The sequence below is a fragment of the Garra rufa genome, chromosome 8 (genome assembly GCF_049309525.1).
Source record: "Garra rufa chromosome 8, GarRuf1.0, whole genome shotgun sequence".
In the NCBI taxonomy this organism is placed as follows: domain Eukaryota; kingdom Metazoa; phylum Chordata; class Actinopteri; order Cypriniformes; family Cyprinidae; genus Garra; species Garra rufa.
The window spans coordinates 15,703,925-15,722,311 of NC_133368.1; the positions used below are offsets into that span (position 1 = coordinate 15,703,925).

The window sequence follows — 18,387 nt, forward strand, 5'->3', positions numbered from 1 at the left end:
GGTATTTAGGTCATGGGGGGTTTGATTCAAGTTTAGACAAAATGACTTTTCTTTACAGACTTTCTGTATGCTACAGGATATTTCAAAGTTTAATAGTATTTTGGTGTCCTTAGGCCATCATGCAAGCGTTTACCTGACATGAACTTGCTAAAAACAAACACCATATCCCTGAATGTCAATGTTTGGACTTTCTTTGATAGCACTTACATGCACAGAGTTTTATTAATTGACATATTTGACTGGAATATATTTATACATTTGGCTTAGTATTCAATACTAGGTATGATTTTAAAGACATAATGTGCTAAAATGTAATTAAATATGAATGATACTGCATATCTGTTTAAATGCAACTTACTCATTCCTGCCCTTATTGAGTTTTATGGAGTGTTTCTAATTAATCTCCCTCAGGATATTCAGGCCCTTGAGGAATACAGAGAGAAGAACCAGAAGCAGCGGAAGTTATGGGTTTACAGACTGCTGTTGTACTCAGTCCTGCTATACCTGATAGCCTGTACGGTTGTCTATGTGTGGTACATCCCAGAGCAGATGATAGGAAAAGTAATAGTGGCATCACCATTCTTGGTATTTCCTCTGTTGTAAGTACTTTAGTTTCAGTTCAGTTTTTTAATTCAGACCAGTGAATGATGATATACAGTGCCTTGCGAAATTATTCGTACCCCTTCATTTTTTTCACATTTTTTGTTGCTACTTTATGTTAAACTACTTTAAATTACTTTTTTTCCCCACATCAATCTACACTCCCTACTCCATAATGGCAAAGCAAAAAATAGGTTTTTAACATTTGTGCAAATTTATTAAAAATAAAAAACTGAAAAGATCGCGTTGCATAATTATTCATACCCTTTTCTGGGACACTCGAAATTTAGCTCAGGATCATTCATATTGCTTCTAGATGTTACTACACTTCGAGTGGAGTTAAACTGTGGCAAATTAATTTGAATGAGTATGATTTAGAAAGGCACACACCTCTCAGAAAAGGTCTAACAGCTGAAAATGCATATCAGAGCAAAAACCAAGTCCTGAGGTCAAGATAACTGCCTGTAGAGCTCAGTGACAGACTTGCGTTAAGGCAATGATCTAGGGAAGAGTTCAGAAAAAAATCTGCTGCATTGAAGGTTCACAGAAGCATTATCCATAATGGAAGACGATTGGAACAACTAGGACTCTAGAAAATGTCTGCCAGCCCCCATCCAAGCTGCCAGAGACTGAGAGGTGAAAAGATGAGGCAAAGAATGGCAGATAATCACCAAATGTAGATGTGCAAAGCTTGTCACATCATACCCAAAAAGACTTGAGGCTGTAAAGGTGCTTCAACTATGTACTGAGTTAAGGGTATGAATACTTATGCAATGTACTTATTTCAGTGTTTTATTTTTAATGAATTTGTAAAATTTGCAGATCTGGGTTTTCTTTGTCATTATTATGGTGTATGGAGTGTAAATTGATGTGGGGAAAAACTAATTTAAAGCAGTTTAACATAATGCTGCAACAAAACAAAATGTGATAGGGTATGAATACTTTTGCAAGGCACTATATCTCATGCATTTGGTTTTGATTCAAAGTGTACATTTTCAAGTTACTTTGCATGAATGTCAAAAGTATTGTGATGAATTTATAAATGAGTTTCTTTTCCTGCCTGCAGAGTTTGGCTGATGAGGAAACTGCTGATTATTTTATACAACAAACGAACGGAGAGAAACAGTAAGAAAGTCTTCCTGAGCTTGATTTTATGTTTGATCTCATTATTTGAATCATCTATGCATTCATTTTTCTGTTATTTTTACTTTTTGCATCTTAGATGAAAAATTAGAAGAGCTGAAAGCAGAGAAAAAGAAAATAGTGAGTAATCAGTAGCAGCGTCTGTCTTTGAATGTCACTTCCTGGACCTGGTGTGTAGTTCATTTTGGCATAGATTGCATCCATTTTCTGTCTGTTTTCACAACTGTACAGAGCTATGTTAGATCTTTTAATATAAGCATTTTGGTAATTTCATTCGGGCAGTGTCCCCTGTGAGCTAGCCCTATGCTAATGTTAGCACAACAGCGTCCTGTTTTCCTTTCATCATATTGTGTCCCTCTGCTGTCAGTGAGAGAAAGAGATAATTTCTGCTCCTAATAAATAATCTGAAATCAATGAAGACAGCGGGTAATTGGCAAAGAGACTTTACTTGGTAAAGTGCTTGGCTAACGACTTGTCTTTAAATTAATAGTGTTTAGTGATGGGAGGAAATAAATCTGAGAAATTGCTTGTCATCCACTGTCATGTCTAATAACTTTCAATAATTACAGCTGATGGATTTTCACACTCCCCATTATCGCAGTAGGGCTTGTAATTATTCTATTCATTAAAGTTAAATAATTAGCACTATTTGCTCTTTCCCTGAAATGAAGTTTTAAAATAAAACTAAGCAGAAGACGGTGAGAAAACAGATTGAGTTTCTTTCTGTTTTTAAAGCCGCAGCAGGTCTAGTTCTTTCATTTGACATTTGATTTTGACTGTTGTTTTGAAATTCATAACAATATATGTTTTTTAGTGTTCAGTGTTAGTCAGTTGGCATCACTTGTGGTTACTTGATTGTAATGTTTTCTCAAACAGCTTGAACAGGTGATGGAAACTGAAACCTACAAAAATGCAAAGCTAATTCTGGAACGGTTTGACCCAGATTCTAAGAAAAAGCTTGTAAGTACCTTATTATTAAATCTACAAATGAATCCATTACTTATGTGCAAATATTCATGCTTTTGTTTGGTTTTCTCTGAAGGAGTTAGAGGCTCAACCCATTGGCCCACCTGCAACTCCAAGACAAGGCCAAGGTGAGCAATTGATTCTATTCCCATCTTAATTTAAGGTGAGACACTGCAGGTGAATAGGGTAAAAGAAAACTAGTAGTTATAACCTTACTAGCCCAGTTGATTGATTACATTGATAATTGCAAACATTTTTTGTTTTAGAAGTTTTCTAAAATGTTAGGTTTAAATATGCAAATGAGCCATTATTTCATGAAATATGTGCTAATTTGCATACATTTCTAGTACAAAAATCTTAACACTGGAAGAAGTCAGTTTCAAAATTCTTGTTTATTTTTTTTTGTTTGACATTAGAGTCAAAAGTTTTTACAAAGGGAATTTTGGATATCTAATTTAGTCACTCCATAATTCAGAAAAAAACTTAGAACAGACAGAAAATTTGGGGGGGAATAAAGTGTTGTATAAAATCAAGCAAATTATATATGAACAAACCCCTCTGTAAAAACCTTAAGGATATAGACAGGAATACAAATGTAAAGTTGTGTGTGTAAGTGATACTGAAGTGCAGATTTAAGGCTCAGTCTAGGAGAAAAAAAATTTTTTTTTAGAATACAGCCTTTAAAAATATGTATTGTAATTGAATTCTATTGACACAAATAGTTAAAGTGCTATAAAAGAAACACTTAACAGTGTATTTTAGATTTTTAGATGTTTAGACGGCAGCTTTCTGTGTTGTAAACAAAGTTATTTGAGTAATTTGTTCAGTTTCTAGATCACCCAGTTTGGCCTGTGGTGTTTGCAACCCCATATGTAGGCTTAAGCTTGTCAAGTTTCATATGTAATTGTCAAAAGAATGTAATTTCCTTCTCAGAGCTGCGTCAGCGTCATGTTACCCCTCGTCTTGCTGGGCGTCCACCTCCTGTTCCTTCCCCTGCAGTCCCTCCTACTCCACTGTCTGCCCCAGGAGGGCCACCTGAGAAAGGTCTTTCTACCTCAAGCCCACAAGGTCTGATCAGAAGGCTTGGAACCCCAGCTGGAACGCCTGGCCCAGCGATGGGTGAGTCTTATGTCCCTCGTCAAACATCTGATTGGCTTTGCTTGTCAAAGATGGGCTGATAAGGTTTTTCCCATCACAGATGACTGTATTCATTTCCTTTGTTGTTTAAGTGACAAAACCAATCATCTCCTAAAATCAGAGGGCTGTGAGTGGTTGATGCCTATATATATATATATATATATATATTTTGCATGCATGAGGATTTTCTTTTTAGCTGATTGACCTACTGCATTTGCTAAAGATCTCAGTAAACAATGAGAGCCCACATTGTAATCTGCATGACTAGACCTTTCATTTCCACTGCAAATGAAGTGAAAGTAATTAGTGTTTTGTAAATACATTTTCTTCCTCATGGGATTGCTAAAAGGATTTTTTTTTAATGAAATAAAAGGCAAAATAAGAGTTTATATTTTCAAAGCTGTTCTACACTATTTTGAAGTAGTATGTGCTATACAGTGCAAACTGCATGTTAAACAGTATTCTAATATTCCATTGTGAACATAACCCCTGCAAAGTAATACATTAAAAACCGTTTATTATATATACTAACAAAACTATAAAATCATATATAAATGAGGTGAAGCTTTTAGAAATGTGGAGTTTGAGAATTGGATTAGAAATATACGACAAAGTCTGTTGTTGTTAATTAAAACTAAAATTATTAAAAATAATTTTAAAGCATTTTAAAAGTCATAGTTATGGCCTTATGAAATCAGTTTTATTCATTTTCATTTTTCCCCTCCAAATTCAATTTTTCTGTTTAAATTTTTCTGGATTCTAGACTGTGTTTTAATGGTTACATTGAAACGTATTAATCAAAAAGCTTGTCTAATTTATTGAAATCATGAAACTTACACAATTTAACAGCAATTTATTAAAAGTTTCACAATTAAATTTTAAGGCCTTATGAAATCCTTTTTTTTTTTTATTTTTTTTATTTTTTTTTTTCAAATTTAGTTTTAATTATACCAAATTCTGTGTTTTCCATTCATTTTCTGGATTCCATTTTTAATGATTTATTATTCATAATTTTAATAATCAATCCCCCGGTTTCCCAGATGAGGCTTAAGCCTAGTCCTAGACTAAAATGGAAGTCTGAGCTGTTTCAGCTGAAAGAAACTGACTGATCTTAAAATATATCAGCTTTTGTTTTGTCTCAAGATGCACACCAGTAATATTTTGTCTAAGGCACGTTTATAAAAAATATTTAAATGTCCTAATTGTACTACGGCCTATTCCTGGCTTTTTCTAAGTCCTGTTTGTGAAACCGGGCCATTGTCTATTTAATTGATTTTTATACCAAAAAAACAATTGTTTTATTTTCTTTCATTCATTCATTTAAAAATACTGCTGTGTTTTTCCATTTTTCTGGTAAATACATTTTTTGGTAAACGTTTCTTTAAAAATATGTTTTAATAATTTTATTAGTATTAGTACTATCAATAAGGTTGTTTATGCGTTTATGTACTGGTATATTAAGGAGCCAGAGGCAGAAAACAGTATAAAACTGCGCATCTGCGCCATTCATTCACACAAAAACACACAGAACATGCCAGATTCATATTTAAGACTTTTTGCAGCTTAATATTGACAGACATTAGTTAATATCGTGTTTTGATTTAAAAGCTGTATAGAAATCTATTTAAAAAAAAATATTAAAAACAAAATTATTAAAACATTAATTAAATTTGAAATGGAAGCTGAAAATGTAAAAGCAAATGGTAACTCAATCAATGCATAAATACAATATTGGTATGTAAATGATACTAAAATATGACTAGAGCCACTTAAGTTTTATAAAAAAAAAATTAGCTAATTGAATTAAAGCTAAAAAAAAATGAAATGTAATGCATAAAAAGCCTAAATAAAAGAAATGTTGCTTTGGCAACTAACTGAATTACTAAATTGTGAATGCACAATTACTAAAACGTAACCTAAATTTAAAATGAAAATCTTATTTAGAATGTTAATAAATGCTATATTTGTGTATAACTAATGCTAAAATAACATAGAAGCAGTTGCAGTCTGTTTTTAACTTTATCTTTTGGATGGAGAGCACTATTTTTTTGATCCCTGGTCGACTACAAACATCTGCTAGCAGTGAGTGACAGGTGACACAGGCCCTGCTGTGTTAGTCGTGCGAGTTTTGCTGTGTGCAAACAGTTCTGGGCCCTGTTCAAGCAAACACCTTCAGGAAGAAATTGGAAGTGAAAAGCACCTTGGTCCACTGCGGCGTCTCCATATGCCGGTAAATGAGTAAGCAGCAGGGATTCCTGACTATGCCAAGTCTGGCAGAAATGACCAGTCTTCTCGCTATGATTGCTCTTGATGTTAAATTATATTAATTATGAGTGTGGATCACAGCGGGCATGAAGAGGGAGGTCCATATCAGTGTCGTTATTAAAAGCTGTCCCTCTTATCATTCATCATCGGCCATGCTGCACTGAGCCACAGATACAGCCACACGTCTGCAGAGCACACTCATATACGTGTGTGTGTGTGTGTGTGTGTGTTTGCAGGAATGCACCCTCCAGGTCCTCCGCTGGCCAGACCCGTCCTCCCCAGAGACAGAGGTGCCATGGACAGGGTCATTGAGTACCTAGTGGGTGATGGACCTCAGAACAGGTGAATGGTCTATTGTAAAATCATGATTTATATCTTTACGCTGAGCAAAATCAAGATGTGATATGATTTCCGAAAAAGAAAGATCACCATATAATACAGAGATGTTCAGCTTCGGTTCAACCAAGACCAGAGAATAAATATCAGTTTGCCTTTTCATTTTGAATAATAATAAAACTAAAAAAAAAAAAAGATAAGAAAACCTGAACATTTTGAAATGCATTTTAGCATCTGTAATTTACATTTACAGTTTCTCTTTCTATTTTATTTTTTTTTTAAGTCAGGCATAGATTATAAAAAAGACTCCTTTTATTATTGCTCAGAGTGTTGTGAAATCTCTCCTTACCCATAAATGATACGCAGTACTTGAGGAGACATGTACTGGTATTTGCCCAAGCGATCAAATTTTAATTGTGCTTGGCATAAAAATAAAAAAGATGCATTGTTGGGACTGGTTAATATGTTTACATTTGAAGGTTATGAAAAAAACTCTTTCTGTCTTTGAAATAATATGCACAATAATACACACACCCTGCCATGCAAAAGTTTGGGATCAGTAAGGTTTTTAATTATTATTATTATTATTATTATTATTATTTTTTTTTTTAAGAAGTCTTTCTGGTCATCAAGGCTGCGTTTATTTGATTTTAACAATACAGAAAAAAAACAGCTGTTGTGAAATTTTATTGCAGTTTAAAATAGTGGTTTTCTATTTTCAATATACTTTAAAGTAGAATTTATATTTAAAAAAAAGTATCACAGTTTGAATTAAAATATTATCCATAACGGTTTCAAGGATTGAAAAAAAATAATAATAATAACAATAACAATAATTGGTGTTTCTTGATTACCAAATCATATTAGAATAATGTCTGATGGATCACGTGATACTGAAGACTGGAATGATGATGCTGAAAATTCAGCTTTGCATCACCGAAATATATTACATTTTAAAATCTAATCAAATGAGTTATGTAAATTGTAAAAAAATAAAAAATAATAATAAAAAAATAATATAATTACTGTTTTTTACTGTATTTTTGATATAATAACTGTAGCCTTGGTAAACAGAGAACATATTTACTTGGTGAACATAAGACATATTTAAAATCTTATTGACCCCAACTTCATAAATTTTTCATGGACCAAAGATTTGGAGTTTTACATGACCATTTCCTAGCTGTTTTGCAATTTGGTTTGAGTAAATGGTCTGGATGGATGTGGATGAAGCTTTGAGTTGTGAAGCCTAAGCTAGGTTTATCAGATCAGTGACATATATTAAAGTCCATGTAAAGCAATATTTAATTTGTGTTCTGAGTTTGTCAAACCACATTAAAATGTGTTATTAACCACCCAGCCAAATTTGAATGATAAAAAAAACAGGCAAGTTAATAAAATAAGGTATCAAAATCTTAAAAAATAAGCAGTATTTTCCGCTCTTGAACGCTGGAGGCGTGTCTACTTTGTAGCATGTTTCAGCAATGCATTTCTAACATTTATAATGTGTTTAGAAACAAATCTCAGAATTGACTTTGCACAGACTTTAACAATGTAAATATGGTCGATTTTAATATCATATGGTTTCTTACATCCTTATGGCGTGTGCACACCAAAAGCGAATTTGATTACTTGCGCGAGTAGATTACATATAGAGTCGATGCGAAGACACGAATAGTTGCAAATTCATGGCAAATAAATTTGGTCTACGTTTTTGTCTGAACAAACGATATTCGCCTCAATCGTGTCTTCAGCGCAAGTTGAAAAATTTCAGTTTGAGTGGAAAATTCACATGACGCTAATCAGCCAAATACCTTGACACAACCAGTTTGACACATCTGGCTGTATCAGAAAAAGTGTTTTTTTTTTTTTTTTTTTTGTGTTAATTCACGTTAAGCTAGGAGTGACACGAAAAACATCCAGCGAATAAATAGTGATGCAAATATTGGTTTCGATTTTATGTGAACACACTATTAGACAGCGCTAATGATTTCAAATTACATGACAAAAACTGTAGTCAGTAACGCAATCCATTACATTACACATTTTAGGTAAAATAATCAGACTACTTTTAGGTTACTTTTGACCTAACTCGTTTATCACATTGATTTAAATAGGATAATCTTGTACCATAATAATGTAAAAATACGAAGAGTAAGTAAAATATATTCCTTTCATTGTAATTAACAACATGAAGTGCATTAAACATTACATTAAGTCAAGGTTTCCCAAACTGGGGTTCGTAAAGGAAATGCAGGGGGTTTGTGAGTTTAATGAAAGGCTAACAATTAATTAAATCATAAAAATGTAAAATTAAAAGAAATCATTTTAAATTAACAATCTAATACACTTACTAAAAAAGATGAAATATTTTATGTTTACCTTTAAGCCTTATTTTAAAATCTCAGGGGGACTTAAAGGGGTTATTAATTATTATTAACTTTAACTTTAGTTAGTGTGTGATGTTGCTGTTTGAGCATAAACAACTTCTGCAGAGTTACGACGCTCAATGTTCAGTGCAAAGGGGGAAATTGTCTTTTACAGAATTGCTGATTGACCACCCCTTTAAAGTAAATGTATAAGGTCAAAGAGGTTCAGATGACAGTTTGAGAATGTCTGCAAATAAGAAATAATGAGAATTTGTGCATTTTAAAGAGTTTGAAAGACAAAAGCCTTTCAATAATACATAATAATACATGGTTAAATAGGGATAATTAAAAAAAAATTAATGTTCATGAGTAGTTGATGCAATGTTGAAACACTACTTTAAAATGAAGTGATTTGTGTAAATGAAGTGATCAAATGCTGTGTTGCCACCTGAATAATGACTAGTCTATGCGTGAGTTAGGGATGCACCGAAATGAAAATTCTTGGCCGAAACCGAAAACCGAAAAAGAGGAAACCAAGGCCGAAAACCGAAACACCGAAAGAATTATGGCAATTATTAGTACCATTGCATTTATGGCTATGACTGTGTACTAATCTTACTAAAATCAAGGCATTGCAATTGCATAAATTAATATTAAAGTTTCAAAGAATACATCAATTATATTAATTTAAACAAGTATTATCAATCAAATATTATATTACTTAAATAACATATATATTTTACAGCCTTTGTTTAAATTGTTTAAATTTTTATAACACATTATCTTGTGGATGCATCAGTTCACATTTACAACTCTGTTTCTGTTTCTGTTTCTCTTCCAGCAGGAGGCGCTGTCAGATTGGTACACAAAGCAGCGCAGCAAATGACTTTGAAACGTGCAGGGCTCATATTTATTCAATGAATAGCCTTTTGAAGTTTCATCGCAATTCTTGTCTTTCAGTCCCCACATTTAAGACCACCTGAAATCATAATTAAGAGCTTTATTTAAGTCTTTCGAAAAACAACCCTTACACAAAATATGTTTCTTTTAATTTTTTTCCCACCATGTTCAGGGCACAAGAAAAATATTAGGGCACTAAATTAATATCAGCATATAAAGTCTAATCGTCTCTCATTGTCTCTGAGAGAATGCACATCAGATGCTGAAAGCACTGTCAGTTTTTACTTTCACTTTAACATATTGCGCAGTTTTCCCGTTGCTTGTGTGATATCCATTGGCTCACCTCCATGGTTTAAAACATAAATATTTATAAAAATACAGTATATAGAAAAGACATATCTTTAAAATATTGTGACGTAACACCAACGTAAAGCCATTGTTTTTCACTCACTGAAAGCTACATCTGTCTTGATCTCTGCTCTCATCACTGCAAGCACAACCCCTCTTGAAATTTCGGCATTACATGTTTTGCAAATCGCTATCCGTAGGACGTGTTGCTTCAGACAAGCATGTGCAGGCTGCGGTTTCTGTTTGCGTCAACATACTGTTTCGGCGGTGTTGTTACGGTGATAAAAGTCGAAAGTTTTCGTTGGCCGAATATTCGGTGCATCCCTAGTGTGAATGTCTATAAAACTGTAGTTCTAGCTGTAGTCTGATTATGAGTATTTTAAAATGTAATACACTCTAATTATAAGTACTTCATTTTTGGAATCCAGATTACATGTAATCAGTTACTACGCATCTCTGGTATTAGACTTAACCAAAACAATGCTTTAAGCTTTTCTGTTGAAGTAATTTCCCTCTCTTGTTATTGCAGATATGCTCTGATATGCCAGCAGTGTTTGTCTCATAATGGCATGGCTCTAAAGGAGGAGTTTGAATATATTGGTAAGACTTTGACTGGCGTTTACCTGTTCAGTATGTCGCTGAGCTCTGCCTTTTTTCAGAATGTAAACAAATGCGTTTACAAATCGTTAATGTGCTGCATGTTTATTTTCATATTCATGTGTCTGAGGATCATTCAGATGAGATGGATTTGTTTTTATTGTATCACTTTTGTTTTAGCATTCAGATGTGCCTACTGTTATTTCCTGAACCCGGCCCGGAAGACACGTCCCCAGGCCCCGCGTCTCCCAGAATTCACAGCAGAAGCCAAGACGAGCCAAGACCCCCCTGCTGTTGCCATGGAGACAGACCTGTCTAGCTCTCCACCTGCCCCAGGTACCAGATCTCCACTAGAGTTCACCTGAGCAGCAGGAGGAGATGATGTTTAGATGCTCCTGATATTCTGAGGAGTGTAAGGACTTGTGTGCAGTATTAAAGGATGATTTTTGAAGGGGTGGGTTTGTTTACTGCAGGTCTATTGTGAGGATGAGATGAGCGTGTGTGTGTGTGTGAGTCCCTGCTGCTCGTGCCCTCTGAGAGGACATTTGCTGATGTGCTGAGAGCAGATCTGTGAGGTGATTAAAGGCTTTAGAGTCTTATATTCCCCCCCACAGTGCTGCCTAGTTAGTAGGGCTTTACCCTGTGTCTCTACCTGCCACACACACACACACACACACACACACACACACACACTCCTATCCTGTTATTATGTGCTCAGTCAATAGCAAGTGATGACAGATGATACATCGAGGGTGTGTGTGTGTGCTGTTTCAATTATATATCTTCTTTCTGGAATTTAGTGATATTTTTTTAATTATTTTTTTAAAATGACTATTATTATTATTTTATATATCTAAAAATGTATTTAATTTCAGTTTTTCCCCCTCTGGTTGCTGGTTTGTAGTGAATAGTCTTGTCTTTTTATGAATGGTATTTTTCAGTGTTATAATAATTTTGCACTTTGTGCATTGTGATAACTCTAGCCTTAGTTTTATCATTTAATAATTAGCTGTCATATTATTGTCCCATATTCTACACTTTGATATATTAGGTAACACGTTACAATAAGGTTCTATTAGTTCATGTATTAGCTAACATAAATGAACAATGCATTTATGACACAAAATATGAATATAATGCATTAGTAAATGCTGAAATTAACATTAACAAACATGAATAAATACAATATGATTATTGTTCATTCTTAGTTTATCTTAACTAAAGTAATTAACTATTGAACCTTATTGTAAAGTGTTACCGGTGAGTTTTTTTTATTTTTGTAGCTTTATTTATAGAAAACCTTATATTGATCAAAAGTAGAATTAATTATTTCAAATCGGCATATTAGAATGATTTCTGAAGGATCATGTGACACTGAAGACTGAAGTAAGGATGCTGAAAATTCAGTTTTGTATCACAGGAATAAATAATTTTTTAAATTACATTCAGAAAGAAGACGGTTGTTTTAAATTCTAAAAATATTTCACAAATATGTCTGGTCATTCTTGATCAAATAAATGCAGCCTTGGTTAGCATAAGAGACTTCTTTCAAAAACAATCTTACCAACCCCAAACTTTTAATGGTAGTAAGTCTTTTAGTAGGTAGTATGTTTACATTAATCCACCCTCTCTCTGACTCTCACCATGTGCTTACACTCTAAAAAAAATCTGGGTTAAACACAACGCAACTTGGGTTCTTTGGCAACCCAGCACTGAGTAAATATTGGACAGAACACATGATGGGTTATTTTGACTCGGCTGGTTAAATATTTGCCCAACATGCTGAGTTGTTTTAAGTCAATTATTGTTTAAAAATTATATTGTTGACTTCAAATGGGCTGCAAATTAAAAATCACACAGAATTATAGAGGCAAAAGCAATAATCAAAAGATGAACATTTATTATTAAGCAAGAACACCCATAGACAAAAAAATATAGCACAAATTGAATTTGTTTGAATGAATACAGCATAGTTTACAATTTTACATATATTTAAACTCGTTTAACAAGCATTTTATATATATAAAAAAAAAAAAAAACTTGGAACATTTTAATTTAAGTGTATTCAACTGTTCTCTGTAATCACTTTTCACCAAAATAACGTTAATTTTCGTGCCGGTGTGTCAGCAAATTCTAAGCTGGTGATGGGCTGCTGTTCGCCGGGGAAATATGAATTTCAGACCACTGCCTCGCGTTTCCCTTGTAGTGTGACACACATTTTAACATCCAATTAAATTTAAATTCAGTATAATAACAAATAAATTCAATTTGTTATGCAAGGCAAAAGACGTTTTCATCGTGCAAGACGACCACTACTGACTGACATCTCGTCCTTGTATGTTGCATTGCATAAAATAATATAATTTACAGCACAATAAAGACTTTATAAATTAAATTAAATGTATACAAACCTTTATTTTGCTGAAGAAGTTTGCCAAATCGGCAGCGCTGTCAACCACTCTCTCTTTTAATGTTAGAAAAAGCGAATATTTAATAACCCAAAAATGACCCAGCAGCTTAGTTACAGAAACTTACTGCCCAGGACCTTGTTAAAAAATAATAAAAATAACCCAATAAAATGGCCCAACAAGCTGAACCCAACATTTTTTTTAATGCGGAAAATCTGCCCAGCACCTGGGTAAAAAATATTAAAATGAACCCAATAATATGGTCCAACAAGCTGAACCCAGCATTTTTTAGTACAGAAAAACTGCCCAGCACCTGGATTAAAAATATATATTAAAAATAACCCAATAATATGGTCCAACAAGCTGAACCCAGCATTTTTTAGTACAGAAAAACTGCCCAGCACCTGGATTAAAACTATATATTAAAAATAACCCAATAATATGGTCCAACAAGCTGAACCCAGCATTTTTTTTAGTGCAGAAAAACTGCCCAGCACCTGGGTAAAATATTAAAAATAACCCAATAATAAGGTCCAACAAGCTGAACCCAGCATTTTTTAGTACAGAAAAACTGCCCAGCACCTGGGTAAAAAAATATTAAAAATAACCCAATAAAATGGCCCAACAAGCTGAACCCAGCATTTTTTTAAGTGCAGAAAAACTGCCCAGCACCTGGGTAAAAAAATATTAAAAATAACCCAATAATATGGTCCAACAAGCTGAACCCAGCATTTTTTTAGTGCAGAAAAACTGCCCAGGACCTGGATTAAAAATATATATTAAAAATAACCCAATAATATGGTCCAACAAGCTGAACCCAGCATTTTTTAGTACAGAAAAACTGCCCAGCACCTGGATTAAAAATATATATTAAAAATAACCCAATAATATGGTCCAACAAGCTGAACCCAGCATTTTTTTAGTGCAGAAAAACTGCCCAGCACCTGGATTAAAAATATATATTAAAAATAACCCAATAATATGGTCCAACAAGCTGAACCCAGCATTTTTTTTAGTGCAGAAAAACTGCCCAGCACCTGGGTAAAATATTAAAAATAACCCAATAATAGGGTCCAACAAGCTGAACCCAGCATTTTTTAGTACAGAAAAACTGCCCAGCACCTGGGTAAAAAAAATATTAAAAATAACCCAATAAAATGGCCCAACAAGCTGAACCCAGCATTTTTTTTAAGTGCAGAAAAACTGCCCAGCACCTGGGTAGAAAAATATTAAAAATAACCCAATAAAATGAGGCAACAAGCTTAAGCTAGCATTTTTTTAAAAAGTGCAGAAAATACTGCCCAGCACCTGGGTAAAAAATATTAAAATTAACCCAATAATATGGCCCAACAAGCTGAACCCAGCATTTTTTAGTACAGAAAAACTGCCCAGCACCTGGATTAAAAATATATATTAAAAATAACCCAATAATATGGTCCAACAAGCTGAACCCAGTATTTTTTTTAGTGCAGAAAAACTGCCCAGCACCTGGATTAAAAATATATATTAAAAATAACCCAATAATATGGTCCAACAAGCTGAACCCAGCATTTTTTAGTACAGAAAAACTGCCCAGCACCTGGATTAAAACTATATATTAAAAATAACCCAATAATATGGTCCAACAAGCTGAACCCAGCATTTTTTTTAGTGCAGAAAAACTGCCCAGCACCTGGGTAAAATATTAAAAATAACCCAATAATAAGGTCCAACAAGCTGAACCCAGCATTTTTTAGTACAGAAAAACTGCCCAGCACCTGGGTAAAAAAATATTAAAAATAACCCAATAAAATGGCCCAACAAGCTGAACCCAGCATTTTTTTAAGTGCAGAAAAACTGCCCAGCACCTGGGTAAAAAAATATTAAAAATAACCCAATAATATGGTCCAACAAGCTGAACCCAGCATTTTTTTTAGTGCAGAAAAACTGCCCAGCACCTGGGTAAAATATTAAAAATAACCCAATAATAAGGTCCAACAAGCTGAACCCAGCATTTTTTAGTACAGAAAAACTGCCCAGCACCTGGGTAAAAAAATATTAAAAATAACCCAATAAAATGGCCCAACAAGCTGAACCCAGCATTTTTTTAAGTGCAGAAAAACTGCCCAGCACCTGGGTAAAAAAATATTAAAAATAACCCAATAATATGGTCCAACAAGCTGAACCCAGCATTTTTTTTAGTGCAGAAAAACTGCCCAGCACCTGGGTAAAATATTAAAAATAACCCAATAATAAGGTCCAACAAGCTGAACCCAGCATTTTTTAGTACAGAAAAACTGCCCAGCACCTGGGTAAAAAAATATTAAAAATAACCCAATAAAATGGCCCAACAAGCTGAACCCAGCATTTTTTTAAGTGCAGAAAAACTGCCCAGCACCTGGGTAAAAAAATATTAAAAATAACCCAATAATATGGTCCAACAAGCTGAACCCAGCATTTTTTTAGTGCAGAAAAACTGCCCAGGACCTGGATTAAAAATATATATTAAAAATAACCCAATAATATGGTCCAACAAGCTGAACCTAGCATTTTTTAGTACAGAAAAACTGCCCAGCACCTGGATTAAAAATATATATTAAAAATAACCCAATAATATGGTCCAACAAGCTGAACCCAGCATTTTTTAGTACAGAAAAACTGCCCAGCACCTGGATTAAAAATATATATTAAAAATAACCCAATAATATGGTCCAACAAGCTGAACCCAGCATTTTTTTAGTGCAGAAAAACTGCCCAGCACCTGGATTAAAAATATATATTAAAAATAACCCAATAATATGGTCCAACAAGCTGAACCCAGCATTTTTTTTTAGTGCAGAAAAACTGCCCAGCACCTGGGTAAAATATTAAAAATAACCCAATAATAGGGTCCAACAAGCTGAACCCAGCATTTTTTAGTACAGAAAAACTGCCCAGCACCTGGGTAGAAAAATATTAAAAATAACCCAATAAAATGAGGCAACAAGCTTAAGCTAGCATTTTTTTAGTGCAGAAAAACTGCCCAGCACCTGGGTAAAATATTAAAAATAACCCAATAAAATGGCCCAACAAGCTGAACCCAGCATTTTTTTTAAGTGCAGAAAAACTGCCCAGCACCTGGGTAGAAAAATATTAAAAATAACCCAATAAAATGAGGCAACAAGCTTAAGCTAGCATTTTTTTAGTGCAGAAAATACTGCCCAGCACCTGGGTAAAAAATATTAAAATTAACCCAATAATATGGCCCAACAAGCTGAACCCAGCATTTTTAGTGCAGAAAAACTGCCCAGCAGCTGGGTAAAAAATATTAAAAATACCCCAATAATATGGCCCAACAAGCTGAACCCAGCATTTCTTTAGTACAGAAAAACTGCCTAGCACCTGGGTAAAAAATATTAAAAATATCCTAATAAAATGGCCTAACAAGCTGAGCCCAGCATTTTTTTGTGCATAAAAACTGCCCAGCATATGGGTAAAAAAATATTAAAAATACCCCAATAATATGGCCCAACAAACTGAACCCAGCATTTCTTTAGTACAGAAAAACTAAAAATAATCTAATAAAATGGCCCAACAAACTGAGCCCAGCATTTTTTAGTGCATCATAACTGCCCAGCAGCTGGGTAAAAAATATTAAAAATACCCCAATAATATGGCCCAACAAGCTGAAGCCAGCATTATTTAGTGCAGAAAAACTGCCCAGCACCTGGGTAAATAATATTAAAAACAACTCAATGAAATGACCCAGCAAGCTCAACCCAGCATTTTTAAAGTGTATGGTTGTGTCGCTATAAGCAGTTTCTGAACTAGCCATTTTGCAGTTTAGTTCGAGTAAATGGTCTGGATGGGATGTGGATAAAGCTTTCAGTTGTGATTGTTAGGCTAAGTTAGGTTTACAGTATTTTTAAACAACAAAGAGAATCAAGCTTACTATAAATTTAAAGCAGCTATAGAGAAAGTCATACAGTTTTGTCTATAATGCCTTAATGCTTTAGCTTGGAGCACATTTAGGGTGTAATGGTGTAAATGGTGGTATAAATAATGATGCTCCAAATTTAGATCTAGGTATGTTGTATTTATTTTGTGCATCAGAATCCAATTATATGCCTCTTTTCGCACTGAATTGAATCTTGCTAACAAGCACTCATTTTATTTGTTCATTAGAGGGTAAAGCAGCCAGTCCAGGGCATGTAAAAACAGAACCTGGAGAGCAGCAAACAGAAGAGAGCCTCTTAGAAGCGAAGAAGCCAGGAGATCCAGATCCAGATCCAGATCCTCAGACCGGCCTCCCTGACAAATCAGATGGCGAGCATGATGTGTCCGCCATGGAAGTGGAATAGAGTGAGAGTGAATTTGCCAATATAAACCATGTCTGTTTATCTCGATCTTTATCATGTGTGGGTTTGATTTTCATGTTCTTTACCTTTAGTTTGTTTCCTTTTGTTTTAATTTCTACACATTATAATTGCAGTGTTATTTCATAGATTAGTAAAGCAAAGTAGAAATGAAAAGTGGTCAAGGGGTTTTTGTGAGGTTTTTTTTCTTTCTTTCTAACAGTTAGAGCTGTGAATCTGCAATAATTAGTTACATTAAGTTAAATAGTCATGTCTTTGTTTACAATAGAACCTGTATGTAAAAGCTAAATTTTGCATACGTTTCAGCACATTACTCTGTTATTCTCGGCAAGAAAAGCAGCTATTTACATTCATTTCTTTTCATGCTCCATGTAAGCACTGTTCTTATTTACGATATGTAATAATGCAAAAATGTCCTGTTCGAAAGTATATTTATAATATTTATAGTTATTAATATCCTCTCCGTGCCTGTTATTGAAGTGTAACACACATTAGGTGCTGTGCAGCGAGAGATTCGCCCCATGTTTACATGTCTGTTCAGAAACCGCCATAGGAATGTCTGGCTATTTATTACGGCAAAGAAACAGCCCTTCAGTGTTCTCAGCCTTATGTGCCTTTATGTTTGACCTGCTTCAAGATGGAAGAAAAGCAGATGAATTGTCTAATGATTATGGAGCATAGCATAATGTGCGAAAATACAGTGCTGTTTTTATTTTGTCTACAAGGTATGATACGAGAAATAAAGTTTTTAAAACAGTATGCTGATGTTGCGGAGTTCTTTTAAAGGGGTCATCGGATGGCCATTTTCCACAAGTTGATATGATTCTTTAGGGTCTTAATGAGAAGTCTAACATACTTTGGTTAAAATTTCTTAATGGTAGTGTAAAAAAAAACCTTATACTAACTTCTGCTGTGGGTGAAGCTGCATCACAAATGATTCGCACGAACATAGATGCATATTCAGATCGGGATCGGCGCTTTCCT

At 34.1% G+C, this 18,387-nt stretch overlaps 1 protein-coding gene across 1 annotated transcript in view; it reads left to right on the forward strand.

The window, feature by feature from the left end:
- lnpa (limb and neural patterns a) overlaps nt 1-18,162 on the forward strand; it is a 21,270-nt gene extending 3,108 nt beyond the window's left edge. The window contains exons 4-13 of the mRNA XM_073845668.1: nt 412-599; nt 1,667-1,725; nt 1,823-1,863; nt 2,620-2,703; nt 2,786-2,837; nt 3,643-3,828; nt 6,348-6,453; nt 10,594-10,664; nt 10,842-10,997; nt 17,213-18,162. Coding sequence (XP_073701769.1) covers nt 412-599; nt 1,667-1,725; nt 1,823-1,863; nt 2,620-2,703; nt 2,786-2,837; nt 3,643-3,828; nt 6,348-6,453; nt 10,594-10,664; nt 10,842-10,997; nt 17,213-17,388 — 1,119 coding nt within the window. The 3' untranslated portion in view covers nt 17,389-18,162. The remainder of the gene's footprint in view (nt 1-411; nt 600-1,666; nt 1,726-1,822; nt 1,864-2,619; nt 2,704-2,785; nt 2,838-3,642; nt 3,829-6,347; nt 6,454-10,593; nt 10,665-10,841; nt 10,998-17,212) is intronic.
- Nucleotides 18,163-18,387: the final 225 nt, after the last annotated feature.